At 26.6% G+C, this 20000-nt stretch overlaps 3 protein-coding genes across 3 annotated transcripts in view; 1 reads left to right on the plus strand and 2 right to left on the minus strand.

The window, feature by feature from the left end:
- The window catches only part of LOC136086320 (uncharacterized), a 438-nt gene extending 252 nt beyond the window's left edge, over window positions 1-186 (plus strand). The window contains exon 1 of the mRNA XM_065808614.1: window positions 1-186. This exon is cut by the window's left edge and continues 252 nt beyond it. Coding sequence (XP_065664686.1) covers window positions 1-186 — 186 coding nt within the window.
- A 1075-nt stretch (window positions 187-1261) lies between these two features.
- LOC101234527 (thiopurine S-methyltransferase) lies at window positions 1262-2018 on the minus strand. The gene has a single exon (XM_065807921.1). The coding sequence runs from the start codon at window positions 1996-1998 to the stop codon at window positions 1315-1317; it is 684 nt and encodes a 227-aa protein (XP_065663993.1). The 5' UTR covers window positions 1999-2018; the 3' UTR covers window positions 1262-1314.
- A 7030-nt stretch (window positions 2019-9048) lies between these two features.
- Window positions 9049-20000, minus strand: part of LOC101235524 (SREBP regulating gene protein) — a 39174-nt gene continuing 28222 nt past the window's right edge. The window contains exons 3-6 of the mRNA XM_065807922.1: window positions 16362-16519; window positions 12698-12811; window positions 12369-12497; window positions 9049-9610 (exon numbers count right to left, since the gene is read on the minus strand). Coding sequence (XP_065663994.1) covers window positions 12420-12497; window positions 12698-12811; window positions 16362-16519 — 350 coding nt within the window. The 3' untranslated portion in view covers window positions 9049-9610; window positions 12369-12419. The remainder of the gene's footprint in view (window positions 9611-12368; window positions 12498-12697; window positions 12812-16361; window positions 16520-20000) is intronic.

The raw sequence follows: 20000 nt of genomic DNA on the forward strand, positions 1-20000 counted from the left end.
ATTAATGAAAATATTAGTGTTTGGACAGTTAGAAGAAGGCTTTTAGAAAGTAAGTTGCCAGCTCGAACTCCGAGGAAAGTACCATTACTTGGTAGAAAGAACATTATGAAAAGAAAAATTTTTGCAAAAAATCATGTTGCTTGGCGGGGACCAGATATGAACAAAAAATGGTGTAATATTTTGTAGAGTGATGAAACTAAGATTAATTTATTTAATTCTGATGGAAAACAGTATGTAAGAAGACCATCAAAGCAAGAACTTTCACCTCGCTTCACTGCGAAAACAGTGAAACACGGCAGAGGAAATATAATGGTGTGGGGTTGCTTTTCCTGGTACGGTGTGGGGCCACTTTTTTGGATCAAAGATATTATGACCCAATATACATACATAGACATACTAAATAATGTCATGTTGCCATTTGCCGAAGAAAATATGCCGATAATTTGGCATTTCCAACAGGACTGCGACCCAAAACATACATCCAAAGCTGCGAAAGAGTGGTTTACGACCAATAATGTAAAAGTTTTAGAATGGCCACCTCAGTCACCGGATCTAATTCCTATTGAAAATTTATGGAGGCAGTTAAAACTTAAAATTTCTGGACAAAAATCCAAAAAATAGAAATTAACTGTGGATGATGCTCCAAGAGGCTTGGTACAGCATTCCTGAAGAAGTTTGCAAAAAACTAGTGGATTCAATGCCGTCAAGATGCATAGAAGTATTAAAAAATAAAGGGTATGCAACAAAATATTAATAATTTGCAACCCTATTGACTTCCATCTTCATTTTTTATTTTACACCTATTATTTTGCTTGGTGTGGAATTTATTTTTTTAAATTAAAATATATTATATATATTTAATAACTTAGTTTTTATTAATTTCTGTTTATTTATGTAATAAAATAAAAGTTCTAATAAAAATTCAAATTTTTATTTTATTTGTTTCAAAGATATTCTCGTATTTGTTAATTTTTTGGTTCGCACCTATTATTTTGCTCGCCACTGTATATATATATATATATATATATATATATATATATATATATATATATATATATATATATATATATATATATATATATATATTTATTTATTTATACACACACACATACACACACACACACACACACACACACACACACACACACACACACATATATATATATATATACAGACATACACAAATCCATATACACCTATAATATACCTACATACAAAAGTAGAAGTTCTTGAGAAGAATTAAGATATTTTTCTTTAAAGATTAAAAATAAATTTTATTTAACAATAGAAAGAAATTATTTATGCTAAAACATTTTAGTTTAAAGTTATCAAATAGCATACAAGTGTTGAAGAACACCCAAGTTTAGCAGTGTAATTTTCAGGAAGATTGTCTTCAGAAACTCTATCTAACTCTTCTAACTTAACAGAATCTGTAAACAAATCTTGCAATTGTTTCTTATTTATAGACTGAGGGGGTGCACCTGATCTTAGAGAAGAATCATACTCATATGTTTCCATTAAAGCAGAGAATTTAGATTGATGCATGAGCGACTTCAAATGGTCCACATACTTTTGCTGCTCTTCAACAACCATAGCTACAAGACCCCCTCTATCCCACCAAAAATCAAAACAACCACCAAGTTTTTGTGCATTGAATTCAAACAAATCTCCTTGATATATAATAAGACGCTCATCGTGTTTATACACATTATAACTCCCATGATTTTCAATAGTGTAGCTAAGGAGATTATCTTCAAAAAATCGAGTACATGGAATTGAAGCAAATTCTACACCAACAACAACAAGACCTTGTTGATAGAGCCATATCAAATCCATGGTTTTTCCACATAATGGAACAATAATGCGCTTTCCGACTTCAATTGACAACATGTGAAAATATTTTTGCAGAAAAGGATTAACAAAATCTAAATGCCATAAAGTTTTGTTGTTAACCCAGTTTTTTTCCCATGAAGAATTTATTTCCTCCCTTGTTGCCATATTTTCAAATAATTCTAATAATTACATAAAAATCAAATTTAAAAATAGCAATAAAACAAAATAAAGAAGTTCATATACACATATAGAATTTCAGATTTTAATTTTTAAAATACTAACATACATATTTTACTACATGCATATTTTCGAAAGAAAAAAAAAAAAATTTGAAAACAAAATATTTTTTGCCACATACGCACACACTTAATGCCAATTTTTTGCTAAATGTTTGTATGTTTGTCTATTTATTGAATCCTGTTTCTAATTTTTGTGTTGACCTGATGCCAACCTTAAAACAGTTTTAGGTCAGCGTGAGGTCAGTACAAAATTTTTTTATGTATATATATATATATATATATATATATATATATATATATGTATATACATATATATATATATATATATTTATATATGAGGGATAATATATGTCACCATTTTTGGCGCACTTATGTCAAAAAAATATGAAACTATCCGTTTGACATAAAATAGAACTGCAGTTTTAAAAACAAAATATAAACAAAAGCAAACAAAAAACTTTTAAGCTGAAGACGCTGGTCACAACAATCCAGTGAAAATTTCTTTTAAAAAATAAACTTAGTATCGAGAGAAATTCGTATTTATTGATGATTTTAAAATTATATATATGGGTCATTCCATGCCAAATGGACCAAAATTTTAGGATTTCAACATAGACCCCCTCAGATTTTGATGAAATTTAGTAGGTTTATTAATATCAATGAGAAAAGCAATTCCTGAAAATTTCAGCATAAAATCTTTTGTGGTTCATAAGGTACAGTCGTTTGAAATTTCTGATTTTTCCAAAAATAAAAACTTCAGTAGCAAAAACATGTCTTGTTCATACTTTGATGCTCTATATTTTAAAAACAAAATTTCAGAAAACCTTCTAGTTTTTTTTATTGTATACAACTCTTGACTTACTTTAATAAAACTTTGACATTGAATTCTCAAATGTCACATTTTTTCCATAATGGCTACCTAAAAAAGCTAAAAAATTGTTTGCAAATATAAAAAGTTGATTTTTGATGAGTCAATATACAAAATCTGTAATTTAAGAAGTGAAAAGACATACTTTTTTAATTTCTATATATGGTAAGCTTCCAAATTTTTTAAAATTTACTGATAAGATACAAATCAGTAAAAAATTATAGACTTCTAAAAATGGCTGCAACTAAATCTTAGGAAAATGTGCCTCCACTTCAAACCACCGGTAACCAACGACCAACACTGGTTTTAATAATTTTTTTTTTTTCTTCTAATTTAATAGACTTTATTTCAGTGATTTCAGAAAAAAAAATAGTGGGTACTCATGGGGAAGTTACAAACAATAAAAACAAAGTTATTGTTGTACTTTACTTTGTGTTATATATTCTAATACAAAGTATGTATGAATTTAAAAGTATTTCACAATAAGTACTAGAAATAAGTTTTTAATTAAGCTTAAATTAAACTCAGTTTTTAAATAGCCCTAGCTCCTACCTGCCCCCTCCCCCCCTATCCCAAGCATTTACTTTTTAACATGCACATTTTTGCCTAGAACTTATAAAGAAATATGTCTGATGTATGAAGTGTCTATATACACAAACAAAGAATTCAACATACACATTTAAAAGCTGTGACATAAAAAACAAGCAAATTATTGACCTTAATACCTGGCCATAAATTTTGTAATACTTTTCCAGTACACTCACTACTCTACCCCTCCCCATTAATTTGACTTATTTCATTATCATGTTCAAATTTAGATGACAACTTATACCAAGTTAATATAATAACTTATATAAGTTATTTGATTTGTCAACACAATGCACAAGTTGATTATGTAATAAAAAATATTATCTAATAAACAATCAATAAACATTGCATCTTTCAAATAAATTTTTGCTAAAAAGCTGTTTAAACATTGCATCTTTCAAATAAATTTTTGCTAAAAAACTATGTTTAAAACAAATAAATCTAATTTATAATAATTTTGCTAAATTGTTATTTAATTATGTTACTTATGCTATTGTACAAATGTAATATTTCAGTTTTTTCTTGAGCTGATAGTTCATAGCATCTACCAGTTGTTGATTGAACTTTTAAAGATGAAATTTTGCATAAAATGTGCGTTATTGGAACCCAGCAAATATCTTCTTTATGTGGCCAAGTAAAAGTGTTTAACAAAATAGACTGCTTCATGAACTTGATAAGAACATCTTGATTTTCTTCAGATATTTCCACAATATTGCCTAAAAACCATTTTGCATCATAAACACATGCTATATTAGTTCCTGGTAAAAGAGAAGAAAGTGGAACCATATGATGCATTTTAGAAACATTTACATTAGTATACATATTATCAAATGACAACCGTCTCATCTGTAAAGTAGTTAATGATTGTGGTATAAAACAATGGTGGCTTCTTGTTCCTGGAATTGTTGAACAAGCAGCATAACGTTCTTCTAATTTAAACTTTATGCAATGTAATACAATTGCATCATTTGAAATGTATTGAAAATATATCCCTTTAATATTTTGTTTACACCAATCATACATTTTTTCAGGTGAATTGATAGGATCTGTTAGTGATTGTAAACTGGCCCTAGCTACAAGTCTTTTGACAGAGCCCCCAATGCCATCACAAGCACTCTTTCCATGTGATGTGGCAAAAAAATGCCATTCTGCAGATACTTTATGATCTAGTTCATGGTGACATGAATTAGATATGTTTTTATAATTTTTATATTGTGAACCTGCACCATCACTAAAATAAATGCAGTGGTTAAAGTAAGGCATCAACTCTTTTAAATGTTTTATTACTTCATAAATGAAACAATGAACTGAGTTTGTATTGTGTTGCAAATGATCTGAAATAATACAAACACTTTTACATTTTATCATATTTTCTTCCATATAGTAAATAACAAAAGGATGCAATGTTGCTTGACTGTTGTTCCAATGGAAACCTTGTATTGCATCTTGAATTAAAAAATTGTAATTTTCAGCAAAGTCTAGTAATACTAAAATATGATTACTTGGTAATGTTATTTTTAGATGCTGCAAATATGTTGCTTGATTTTTGGCTATATAATGATGATCTCTTAATTGGTCTATTTGTTGACAAGCTTTTTCAATAAAATCATCCACTGGAAGAGTAAGTGTAACTATATCATGTTTTTTGTTGGCTTTTTGCCACTGATTAAAGGTGATTTCTTCCAAGCTGTACTTATCAAATAAAGCAGTAAGATACTCTTTAAGTGTGTTGGTATCTGGGCAGTTATCGCAACTGTGCAGCATGCAATCTCGATTTGTTAAGTCACATGCAACTAATGTCAAGAGGTCTTTATAGGCTAAAATATCTGGTATTTTTAATGCTAAAAGTTTTGCATTTTGGTGGTACTCAAACACATACTGAATGGAGACCTGAAGCACCTCCAATAGGAATACACCACTTAGGTCTAAGTTCACAAAACTTTAAAAACCCAATCTTGACGTCAACTGAAATTTTACCATTAACTTGGATTGAGACATACTGTTCAATACCTGGACACATTCGAGAGTATTCATCTGATTGGTAAAATTCATGAACTTGATTTTTTACTTTATCACTAATAGATCTTCCTTCTTTTTTAGATGGTTCTGCCATTATGCCACACATTTGTTTCAAATTCCTTGCAGCTTTTATCATTCTAAGGGAAGCAGAAAAATAGTTTTGTGCATAATTAATACTCCAACTCTCAGGAACCAAAGTCAGTAATTTAAGTTTTTCTGATTTCGAAGAAACATCAAATTTTGCTTTAACTAATTCCATTAATGAATCCAAGTCTTGTTTACTTTTGCAACACAGCTCTTTTGTTTTTGGTTCATCCTTAAGTAAATCTGGAGAAACTCCTAAAACAGTTGCTATTTTCTTTTGGGTTGCAGTATGGATTTTGTTCATTTTTCTTTTTGCATAGTTGACCCTGTCTTTATGAGCTACTAGTTTAGTAGATCATAAAGACAGGGTCAGTTAGGTGAACAACCAAGGCTATTAATGCTTGAATCAAAGTTTTCTTTTAAAATGTTAATCTCATTAAAATCATTATCTTTATGTTGACATGAATCACTTCCATAATCTTCTTTGTTATTTCTTAAATACAGCATTTTTCGACATTCTGTACAAAGCTTATGACCAGGTATTAAATCAAACTCCTTTGCAACATCCAAACTGATTACTCTGATAGATTCTAAATGGTAACACAATGATAAAACATTAAAGAAGCCATTATCTTTTAAAAAATTAATTAAATAATAATTTATATATGTCAAATTTTTTTTTAAATACTTTTTAATTTAACTTTGTGTTTGTTGAATGGATCGCAACAAAAGCTTCCATCATACGAAGTTTCAAAGCTATCCAAGTAGACCTTTCATGGTGATTACAAATAGTTTGAATATGATTGACTTTACTCCGCAAGTGTACAAGTTCTTGATCTTTTTTTGTTAATTCCTCAAAACCTTTATTTTTTTGATTTTGGTAAATTTTACTTCATGACAACTATAATTTAATGCTTTTCCAATGGAACATTGAGTTAGATCTAGCAATGCACTTGCCATTTACTTTTTATTAATACCTAAAAAGATTTATTTAAAAACAAGTTTTGAAACTAAGGTTTCCATAAGTTTTGGCACAATAAATATTAGGGATTAATAAAATTTGTAAATAAAAAAAAAAGATATAAAAAGATATAAAGATATAAAAAGAAAACTCAATAATTTGCTTGTTTTTAATGCCACAGCTTTTAAATGTGTATGTTGAATTCTTTGTTTGTGTATATAGACACTTCATACATCAGACATATTTCTTTCTAAGTTCTAGGCAAAAATGTGCATGTTAAAAAGTAAATGCTTGGGATAGGGGGGGAGGGGGCAGGTAGGAGCTAGGGCTATTTAAAAACTGAGTTTATTTCAAGCTTAATTAAAAACTTATTTCTAGTACTTATTGTGAAATACTTTTAAATTCATACATACTTTGTATTAGAATATATAACACAAAGTAAAGATTTTATGCTGAAATTTTCAGGAATTGCTTTTCTCATTGATATTAATAAACCTACTAAGTTTCATCAAAATCTGAGGGGGTCCATGGTGGATCTTGGTCCAGTTGGCATTATATATATATATATATATATATATATATATATATATATATATATATATATATATATATATATATACATATATATATATATATATATATGTATATATATATATATATATATATATATATAATATATATATATATATGTATGTGTGTATATATATATATATATATATATATATATATATATATATATATATATATATATATATATATATATATATATATATGTATATATATATATATGCATATATATATGTATATATATATACATATATATATATATATATATATATATATATACATATATATATATATACATACATATATGTATATATATATGTATATATATATATGTATATATATATATATATATATATATATATATATATATATATATTTATATATATATAAATATATATATACATATTTATATATACATATAAATATGTATATATATTCTTCTCAGGAGACATTTGCGGTTGCATTCCTTATATGACCACGCATACAATTTTTTTTTTAACAACTTAGCCGCAGTTTTTTGCATATATTAATAGTTTGTGTTTCAAATATATGCTGAAAAAAGCAAACTAATTTAAAGAGAAATTTAAAAACTGAAAAAAAAAAAAAACTTAACAAATGATAAAATAAATTAAGGATAAACCTGAGAAAATAAAAACATAAAACTATATATATATTTTTTAAATTTACAAAAGTCTCAATTAGGAGTTCAAACTTAATTTAATTTAAAAGTGTTTCAATTAATAGTTGCGGTATGTGGTATAGTGGTAAAGCGGTAGCTTCATAAGCGAGAGGTTCCGAGTTGGAATACCACCACTCCCCTGGTAGTAACGCGCTCAACTTGTTTCTCTGCGCAGCAGCCTTGTTCACCGAGGTTCATGTTTCGGAGTTTAAAGCTATTATGCAGTAGTGGTGAAGTGGTAGAGCTCTCGCCTCATAATCGAGAAGTTATGAGATTGATACTAATTATGTCCCTGGTAGTATCAGGCTCAACTTGTTTCTCAGTGGCCTTGTTCGTCAAAGTTCGTGTTTTGGAGTTGCAAAGTTGGGAGTAGGTTGTAACCACAATTGCAGTAGCCTCCTCGATTAAAGTAGCTTTTATGGCCTTGGGGAGGTGAAAATACAAATTAAAAAAAAAAAAAAAATTTCCCCTAATCTCCTAATGTTAATTTAAAATCCTCTAATGTTAATTTAGTGCTTAGGTTGACTGATTGTGTCATACATCTGCATCAGATGAGGTTCAAATCCTACTTATGGATAATTTTTTTATGTTTTATTTGCTTGTTAGACATTAGGAAATATCAAAGTTTAAAATTTTAAATAAGTAAGTTTCGAAGTAATTACGCTTGGATTAAAAAACTTTAATTTTTTCTAAACTCTTTGTAGTGAAACACTTTTAAATTAAAATAATAACATATAATAATTTTATGCTTTTTTTTTAATTCGTTTTATAATTCATTATGATTTTCATTATTTTAGTTCAGTTTTGTATTTTTTTAAAATATTACATTTCTCTTTCCAGTTTTTAGTTTATTTTATTTTCAATTTTAGCTTAATTTTACAAATTTACATTTTTTAAGCAGCGCATTTTTTTAACACGATAACTTAAAACGTGCAACAACACATGTCCAAGTTGTATATGTATGTGTGTGTGTAAATGTATATATATATATATATATATATATATATATATATATATATATATATATATATATATATATATATATATACACACATATATATATATATATACACACACACACACACATATATATATATATATATATCATAATAATCATTCCCTTAATATATCTCAAAATTCTCAACATGTTTATCAACATAAGTGTCATTATGTTGTAAAGTGAGGTGAGCTATAATTAAAACACTAAAACTAATAATTCATATTTATGTACTATTTATATAAGTTTACATATATAAAATATATAAAATACTTTGAAACACATTAAACAATATAGAAAAATAAAAATTATTTTTTTCTAGTAACATTGTAACATAATTTAACTGCTATTTTTATAAACATATAATTAAAAGATAACAAATTTTAATTATTTAAATTTTTACAAACAAAACAAAAAAATTCATTTCTACTATACTACACATAATTTATAAAATACTTAAATTACTCTAGCTAATAAAAAAATTCACATCAAAAACGTGAACAACTTTGCTTCAAAATGTTTTTATAAAGTTTAGAATAATTCACCTAAAAGTCATATGCTTAGAGTTTTGGATATTCCAATTCATCTTACTGCACCACAAATTCATATTTTAGAATTAAAGTTGATGAATCAATCTTTTGTTTTCAAAAACTATTTTTTTCAAGGTAAAGATAATCTTCAATCAATTATTATTTTTTCAAACTACAAGGTTGGTTGTAGAGAATATTCATTTTTTTATTTCTTTATTCTTCAACTTTCAGCATTCATTGGTAACCTAAACAATAATATAAATATATTTTTCTGACAGCACAAAATATGGATAAAAATAAAGCAAAAAACAACTAATACTTTACACTTTTTAGTGTCTAATGACATTTTTTTTAGAAAAAAAACAGCAACAATAACATTTAAAACAAAAACAATTAAAAAAATATTAACAATAAATATTATACAATAACAATTAAAAAAAAAACAGCAACAATAACAATCCAAATAAAATTGAAAAATTGCAAAAGCAGACAAAAAAAAACACCCTGAATTAGGTGTAGAAGAATTGTAATATAATTTTAATTATAAAACTAATTTTTAATTTTGACACTTTTTAAAAAATATTATTATTAATATATTATTAATAAGTGTCAAAATTAAACTAAAACTTAATAATATATTATTAAAAGTTAAGTAAATGAAACAAGAATAAATTGTAATTTTTAATAATATAATTTATATAATATAATTTAAATATAATCATAATATAAAATTTATTTTATGACTATATAAATTATAAATTTTAAATTAATAACCAATTTACTAAATATTAAAAAAGATTTTAACTTCCTGAAAAGATTTTTTAATTAACAAGACTGCTTGCCTAAACTAAAATCTTCATTTAATGTATGTATACTCCTAGCATCTATTCCGATTTAGATCAATGGATGGGCAAGTAGGTACTTTTTTATCTTTTGATAAAGAAAGATAATCATTGCTAAATGAATATTTAGATGTACAAAATTATCAGTTCTGAAAGTTTAATTATTATAACAGCATCAAAACCTGCATGTAAGTGTATTTTTTTTGTGTGTGTGTGTAAAATTACCTTCCCAAGAAGGCCACTACAGTCGAGGAGGCTACTTCAATTGTGGTTACAACACTCTCTTAACTCATTAACTCTGAAACACGAACTCTGACAAACAAAGCCGCTGCACAGAGAAACAAGTATTGAGCTATTAAAACAAAAGCTATACTAAAGCTATTAAAACAAAAAATATTAATTACTAACAATTACTAACATAATGTTTGACAGAGCAAGTATTATTAAAAAAAGTTAAGTAGTTATTAACAGTAAATCAACAATTATGCTTTGCATGTGGTGTGCAACTAGCCATTATTGTAGTAATATATTCAAAACAGGATACAGAATGGGAAAAAAACAAGATTTTTAGAGAGTAACTTTTAGGAGAATTAAGATATTTTTGCAGATTCAAGATCAGCTGCCTTATCTGTTAAGAAATCAAATAATAATGAATTTTTGTCATGACAGAAGTATATAGTTGTGTTGTTAGCAAATAGAGACACTTTATATGAAAGATTGTAAGTAATATAAGAAAGATAAAAAACAATACAAGGCCATAAATAGAACTATGTGGTAACCCAGAATTAATTAGGTATGAAGAAGAATGTTGGATTTCGAGGATAACTTTGATACTGCATTTAGAAAAGAATGATTTAACAAGCTCAAAAACTTTGTCAACATACCATAAAAAGCAACCTTATGAATAAGACCAGTAATTAGTTCTGCCTTATTCTTGGGAGACATAATAAGATCAAACCCATGTCTAGTAAGAGATAAAATATTAGACTTACATTTGTTAATGACACTATTGGATATATTCCAAAAATCTCTAGAATCTAACTTCTGAGATAAAATATGAGATTTAGTAAACTGATAATATTGGACAGCATCTTTTTACATTGATTTCTTGCTATACTAAAAAATTCTGAACCTGACTTGAAATAGTTAAAAGAAATTACTTTTGTAAGCAGTACTTTAACATTTTACGCAGGGGATTTTGAATATACATTAGGAAAAATATTTATCTTAAGGGAGACTGGAAATTAAGGTGAAGGGTCTGTTAACCTTAATTTCCAGTATCCCTTTAGATAAATAAAAGGAATCCCCTAAGCAAAATGTTAGAGCACTACTAACACATTCAAACAGAACATAAACATCTTATAGAAAATGGATGAACATTGCAAAAAGTTTATGATTCTTAATGACTAAAAAACCTATCAGTGTCTAACTATCAGTGTGCCATTTGAGCTTTTTCTGCACCTGACTTTTAAAACTGACCCCTGACAACAAAACTTTAGATGCACTCTGTATTCTCAAAACATATTTTCAAAGATAATCAAAATAATTACACATGTATACGCCTGTCTATAAAAACATATATGCATATCTATAAAAACATATAAGCGCATCAATAAAAACAATGAACTCCGTATAACTTAATAATTAAGTAATTTAAAACCAATAAATTTCAATTTAATAAATGTTATGTTATTTTCTTAAAGTTTTACTAAAATAGCATGTTAATATCTTTCAAGAACAGAAATTTAAAAATTCCTATTTTTAATTTCAGGATACTGGGACTAGATAAATGTAATCCTAAAATCCCAAGATTAAAATATAACATGAGATTGAAAACCCTATCAGTGACATTTTAAGCATGCCAGTATAAGATATACCATAGTAGAGTAATTGAACTGTAAATTTTATTGTAATATAGTATAATAGAATTTTAACAGCTCAATACTATATCTATATTTTCATGCATTTTATGCAAGATAATATTATGAAGAACATCATGTAATTGGAATTTTAAAAATTATCATAAGAAATTTATGATATAGTAATAAATACATACAATAACTTTTATTATTAAAAAGAAAAAAAAAAACTTAGGTTAAACATAAAGTTTAACTCAAAGTGTAACAAATTCAAAATCAAACACAAGTAAAACTTTATTCACCTTTATCGATCATAAACTTAAATTGAAAGAAAACGTTTCCATAATTTCTCTTTACACTAAGTCTGGGCTGTCACTACCAAAACAATACTTAAATGAGCTATCTCTGTACTTATTTTCTTGATAAACACTCTAAAATTAATGTAAAATATTGAAGTTTTAGTACGCATTAGCAAAAATAATAATAAAAATAAACTAATGTAATTATATTAATTTAAACATGTAACTTTTACACGAATTTAGTGTGCATTTTATAAAATAAAATAACTTTAAACAAATTTATAATATCTAACAAAAATTAGGTTTTGAAATTTTAGCATAAAAAAACTTACTGCTGATGATGTGCGACATTTATGCAAACATAACTCAAAAGTATCCTTTACTTCTCTTAATAATGGATTTCGTGCCATATGTGCATGTACTAGTATTTTTTCTATAAGCCTTCTCTAAAAATATAGAATTATACATAAGATATAGCATCAATGCATAGAAATTTATGTAAAACAAAAAACAAAGTATTTATTTTGAGAGTTTTTTTTCCATTAATGTTTATTTAATGTACACTGTTACTGGCCATATGCAGATTTTTTTGTACCTGGCCACATGCAGATTTTTTTGTACCTGGCCACAGGCAGATTTTTCTGTATTAGACCATAGACAGATTTTTCTATATTTGGCCATAGATTTTTCAGTGTCTAGCTCCAGATGAATTTTTCTTTACCTGGCTACAAGCAGTGCTGTGATTTTTACTTGAGTAGAATTGGGCTCAAATAAAATGTTTTATAAAAATACGCAAAAAAACTAAATCAGAGAACAAGAGTGAAAAACTAAATCAGAGAACAAGAGTGAAACGACAAAAAACTATAAAAGTTAGTTGTGTTCAAGATAAATTAAAATTATTTTAAATTGAGTTGCTATTACTGAGCTAAACCAATTTGTGTTGTTTAGAACCTGTAGAGTTATTTTATCAATCTGCAAAAAAAAGTGGCTATTCCCACAACTAATTTTGTTTTTAAAGATATTTTATCAACATTTTGATACGTTGATAAAGACACAAGATTTTTTATTTTTATTTATTAGTTTTTCAAAACAAATAGAATTTTAAATTTAGAACATATTTAATAAAATATAAAAAATATTTAAAATTAAATATAAAAATATATAAAACAAAATGTGGAAAATATTTAAGCCAAATATTGAAAGCTTTTAACAAAATATTGATTAAGCTTTAAATAAAATGTCAAAAATATTTATATTATATATTTACATAAAATATAAAAAATTAATTTAAAAATGCTGAAAAATGCCATACAAAAGCAAAACTTATATACAAAAACTAAATTTCAAAATGACATAATTTTTTTACAAGTTAACAATTTTTTTGATACCAAAAACAAAAATATTAGGAGATAACTATAATAGGTAATACAAATTGCTGTAATGACTATTATTGCAGTATTTTAAAATTTATACTTTAACATTCATCATCAAATGGTTACACAGTCAAACTTTAAGAGAATTAGCTGTCTTTGCAGATTATAGAAAAAATTGTCTCAGTTGTTTCTGCAAATTCTTTTTCAAATTTTAGGAAATGACCTTTTAGACTTAAGAAAGAAGCTTTCTGATGTTCATTATACCACAGTATATTATCAAATCCAATTGTTGTTTTTTGAAAAATTCAATAAGATCATTTCTTATTCTTTTCAAATGTTTTGAGAAACTTTATCAATCTCTTAGCATTAATTAAATATTTTAGTTCAGGTAGTTCAGCCAGTTTTGTTGCTTGCTGTTAAACTTTTTAGATCAATATTATTTTTACTCATAGGACTCCATACTGGAGTACTACATATTCTAGTTGTGGTCAGAAATGACCACAACTAGAATATGTTTAAAACCAGAAATGTGTATAACTACTTGACTATTTCAGAGTTTTGAAACTGCTTTACCATTTCAGTTTTTGATTATGCCTTTGATTCTTTGTGCTTTACTAATAGCTGTTTAAACTGTACTCTATATTATATATCTACTCTATATTATATATTTACTCTATATTATATATCTACTCTATATTATATATCTACTCTATATTATATATCTACTCTATATTATATATCTACTCTATATTATATATCTACTCTATATTGGATGACACTATTACGCCTAAGTCTTGTTCTTTTGTTGTTGTTTTTAGAATAAAATTTTGATTGACATATTTTATGTTGTTGTTGTAATTAATATTATTTCTTCCAATGCGCATAACACTGCATTTATAATTGTTAAAAGCCATTAACCATATATTTGACTGTTCAATTTTGCAAAATAATTAGATCAATTTCTTTATTTATATAATCTTTATTGTGATTTTAGTACCATCTGCATATAGCTTTGTGATCGAGAAGACGTATTTGAGAAGATCATTGTTAATAACAGAAAAATAAGAGGACCTATTACCAAATCATGTGGTACAACACTATCAATCTTATGCCATTCTCATACAACTTCACCTATCTTTCTTCATTTAAAAAAAAAAAAAAAAAAAAAAAGACAACCCAATTTATAAGATTGCCTTTTATTTTATACTTACAAGTCTTACATATAAGTCTATGATTCTGATACCTTATTAAATGTCTTTGGGAAATCTAGGTAACTATATCAGTTGGAAAACCATTTTTAATTTCAATTGTAATAATACTAAAATGTTTAAATAGGTTTGTTAGGCACCCTTTGTTTTATACAAAGCAATGTTGTTGATTTATTATCTATAAGGTAAATAATTGAATTATTTTCTCATGTTGTTGTTGAGGTTAGAGAGATCTATAATTATATAAGATGACTAATTTTTTTTTTCTACTATTGTTCCATTTCTAAAAAACTCTATAGTAACCTGTAAGCCAGTAAGAAGCTAGGCTAGTGCCTAGCTTCTTACTGCCATTAATATTTTTAAACAAATTGTATCACAATTATATTTAACTTATGTAATATTTGTTCGATGATGATGAAAACTTGTACCTATCTAATTTTGAAGAACTCAAAAATGATGGTTAAAAGACCACAAAATTAAAGCTTCTATATAAAAAATTAATTTCAAAATGGTGCAAGGCTATTCTTAAGTTTATGATGCCCTGTACAAAAAAGAAGCAAATCTTGAAAAGTCTAAAAGATGTGATTCTGAAATTTTTTCCTGGAACACAACAACATAAAAAGACTAGAACAATTCAAGAAACATTGTATCCAACAGTAGTTTATTACAAATAAACTAATGCACTCAAATATGATTCAATGTTTTATCTTTAATGATTATTGATGAATGTAGATATGGTATATAAAACAGCAAACACTTTATAAATATATGCCACTATGAGCAAGATATCACTGTAAAATGTACATGGTTCTTAATTACAACACAGTAAATCATCCTGTGATGGTATTGGTGAGACTGTGAAAAGACTAATTTCAATTGCTAGCCCTCATAGAATAATAGTTAAAATTAGTCAATCGGTGTTTAGTTTTATCAACAAACTTATTGTTAACAACTAATAGTCTAAATATTAGTGTCACAGCAAGCCAATACAATAATAGTGAAAACTGGGCAAAACTTAAACCATATTACTTAAGTTAAAACCATTGTATGATACAATGAGCTTAAAAAAAGAACTACTATATATATAAAACATATTAAGTTTCTTTTAAAAAAAAAAGAAGTTTAAACATATATTTAAACATATATTTAAACATATATTTAAACATATATTTAAACATATATTTAAACATATATTTAAACATATATTTAAACATATATTTAAACATATATTTAAACATATATTTAAACATATATTTAAACATATATACAGAACAAACAAACATACATAAAACATATATTTAAACATATATACAGTATAAACATATATTTAAACATATATTTATAGGTAAATAAACAAAAGTATGTTTTTTTGTTATTGCAAATAATTTATATACTGCCATATTGAAAAAATGTACCTTTCGAGGCACTGGTTGCAGACAACAAGATACACAATGCTCATAAACCTCACAACATCTATTAGTGTGACATGAATTACAGTTGTAACGTACTGTTGAATTTACGTGAATATTACAGCAACCATTTTTGAGAACATTATTTATCATGCAAACCTGTCCTGAAAATTACAATTATTTGTATAGAGGATTAGTAGTAATTATAATAAATATATTAATCAACCCTCAGAATAAGGGTCGACATTTGGTAATGTCGACCTAACTGCTGACCTTAAAGTGTTTGAGGTTGGCAAAAAATTGTCGACCTCGTTTCTATGTTTTATGGTAAGATTTTTAAAAGATTGAGGTGGGCAAATTATTGCCGACCTCATTTTTCCTAATTCCGAGGGTTGATAATAAAATAAATATAAAAACTATATCATTATTATATGTCGATTTTTTTTATTTAAAGTCATGATATGAGGCCATTGGATACTTACACTTATATATGTCCGAATTTTATAATCTTTATTTGTCACTTAACTTTAAAGATCTTTTTAGTGTTAGTACGATAAGGAGAAGATATTAGTAAGATAAGGAGAAAATTTAAAGTTTTTTTAAATTATGAACTATCACATTTCCATTTTTTCATTTTATTTTAATTTTTAATTGATACCTGTCTCTATGCGTTTGTGTGTGTGTGTGTGTGAATATCAGGCCTTGTTACGAGATTTCCCTGCGTAGCGAAAACGCGTAAAGCATTTCTAAGTAACTCAACTCTTCATATATATTTTGCATCGTTAGAAGTTATATTGCGTCACTCGCGTCTTTTCAAGTACCACACGGTAATTAAAGTTATTTTATTAACGCGTTAAAAATCATACAAACAGTTTGTTTTTTTCTCACTATAAAAAAAGTTACCAATAGAATCTAAGTTCTTATTTAAAAAATCATTTTTATTATTTTTTTCAAATATGAACTAAATTTTATTTTGAAAAAAATATTTTTTTCATGAAACGTAAAATAATGTTTGTTTATTTTCTTATGATTTTACAGTTGGTTTTTGGTTATTTTATTAACTGTTAATAAATTTTTTCTTATTTAATATGTGAACTTATTTTAATGTTTTTAAACGAGAAAGAGTTTTTTTTTGTTGTTTATCAGTTACCGATAACATATTCGTGATCATAATTTATTTTCATAAATTAAACGAACGTCATTAAAACTTGACGTTATTGAATTAACAATAAACAAAATATCTTAATAAAATATTTACATCAAAATAAATCGTACATTTTTTAAACTATTATGACTAAAAATAAATGTTATATTTAAAAGAAATTTATATATTTTATTCCTTATAATAAAACTTAAAACATCTAATTTTTTTAAACTAATTTTTAACAACAACAAAAAAATTATTTAACAAACTGTTTCTTTAACAAAAAATCTATTAGTTTACAATTGCGGTTAAATGCTTTTACTTACGACGTTATTTCTTCTGAATAAACGTCACGTAAACGACAATCAAAAGAAAATTTAAATATTCTAAAAGATATAAATTTTTGCGTAGCGCAAAACTGCTGAACGCGTAGGCAAACCGCCTTTTCGCAAGCAAAATGCGAGCTGCGTAACGCTTCTTAACAAGGCCTGGAATATATATATATAAACTTAAAGTTGAAGAAAAAAGTTAGATAAGTGTTTTTTATTAATTTATATATATATATATATATATATATATATATATTATATATATATATATATATATATACTACTGTGATCAAAAGGTGAATTTTTAATTTAAACTTCCGGCCTTATTCGAATCGTCCAATCTTTTTTATTTTTAAGTTGGTAGTAATGTCATTAACATTTGCGCCAAATTACATGTCAAACTCATAATTATTTTTTTTTTGTTTACGCTTGTTTCTGAAGTACCAAAAGTGCATTCGGCGATTTTCACGATGTCTAATTTTGTTGAGCAAAGAAGTGCTATTAAATTTTGTTTGCGGAATGATATTTCTGCTGCTGAAACGTATCGAATGTTGCAAAAGGCCTTCGGTGAAGAGACTATGTCTCAAAAAAATGTTTACAAGTGGTACAAAGACTTCAAAGAAGGCCGAGAACGTGTTGATGACTTGGAACGCTCCGGACGACCATCGACTTCGATTGATGATCGCCACATCAACAAAATCAAAGAATTGGTGCTTGCAAATCGTCGGTTAACCATTCGAGACCTTGTTGACATGGTTGGAATATCATTTGGGTCGGTGCAAGCGATTTTGTAGGATCATTTGGGCCTCAGAAGACTCAAATCACATTTGGTGCCGAAATTTCTCAATTTCTTTGAAAAAGAGCGTCGCGTTAAAACGTGTGAAGCAATGCTTTCTGACTATCAAGACGTCTACAAACAAATTATTACCGGCGATGAGACTTGGGTCTACGCATACGACCCTGAAACAACCGACCAATCGAGTGAATACCGTGAAAAAGGCGAGCCGAGACCGAAGCAACCACGTCAAAGTCGCTCAAAAATCAAGGTCATGTTAACTGTTTTCTTTGATTATTGTGGTGTCATGCACTACGAATTCCTTCCAACTGGCCTAACTGTCAACAAGGAATATTATTTAAGCGTTATGCGACATTTGCGTGAAGCTATTCGCAAAAAGAGACCGGAATATGGGCCAATAACTCTTGGATTTTGCACCACGATAATGCGCCTTCGCACACAGCACTGGTTCTTCGTGAGTTTTTCGCCAAAAACTCTACCCATGTTGCTCCACAACCACCGTATTCGCCTGACTTAGCACTGTGTGACTTTTGGCTGTTCCCAAAGCTCAAGAGACCACTCCGGGGAAATCGTTTTGAGTCCATTGAAGAGATCCAACGTGAATCGGCACGCACATTGAAGGCTATCCCTACCGAGGACTTTTCGGCATGCTTCGAAGACTGGAAAAAACGTTGGCAAAAGTGCATTGGGGCCGGGGGGGGGGGGGTTATTTTGAGGGGGACGATACAGATTTGGAAGAATAAATAAAGATTTTTCATTTTATAAAAAAATTCACCTTACTTTTTGATCACAGTAGTATATATATATATATATACACACACATATATACATATATATATATATATATATATATATATATATATATATATATATATATATATATATATATATATATATATATATATATATATATATATATATATATATATATATATATATATATATTGCTGGATCATCAGCAAGAGTTACTAAATCTCAAAAAAAAATTTAATTTATAGAAAAAAATATTTTACATGAAGTTATAAATTATTATAACTAAAAATAAAAATAAAATTTTTTTAAAACTAATATATTTGTTTGGTTAAGTTACAAAAAGAAATTATTAAATAAATTTCTTTGGAATGGGGATAATTTAATTTGGTCATTTGTTTTTATAATATTTTAAGAAGTATTTATTTTTGTGCCTACATTTAGAAGTTAATTCAGATTTTTTATTTAATAAATTTTCCTGATTTAAATGAGTAATTATTTCAAATTTTTCTTGCAAACATAGCATACATTTTTTGGAAATGTTATTATAGGCAGGGGCAGATTTTAGAATAGACCATTGTAAATTAAAATTTTTATTTTTTTCTTTTAAATCCTAAATATATTTT

This window comes from Hydra vulgaris, chromosome 10, assembly GCF_038396675.1.
Source record: "Hydra vulgaris chromosome 10, alternate assembly HydraT2T_AEP".
In the NCBI taxonomy this organism is placed as follows: Eukaryota; Metazoa; Cnidaria; class Hydrozoa; order Anthoathecata; family Hydridae; genus Hydra; species Hydra vulgaris.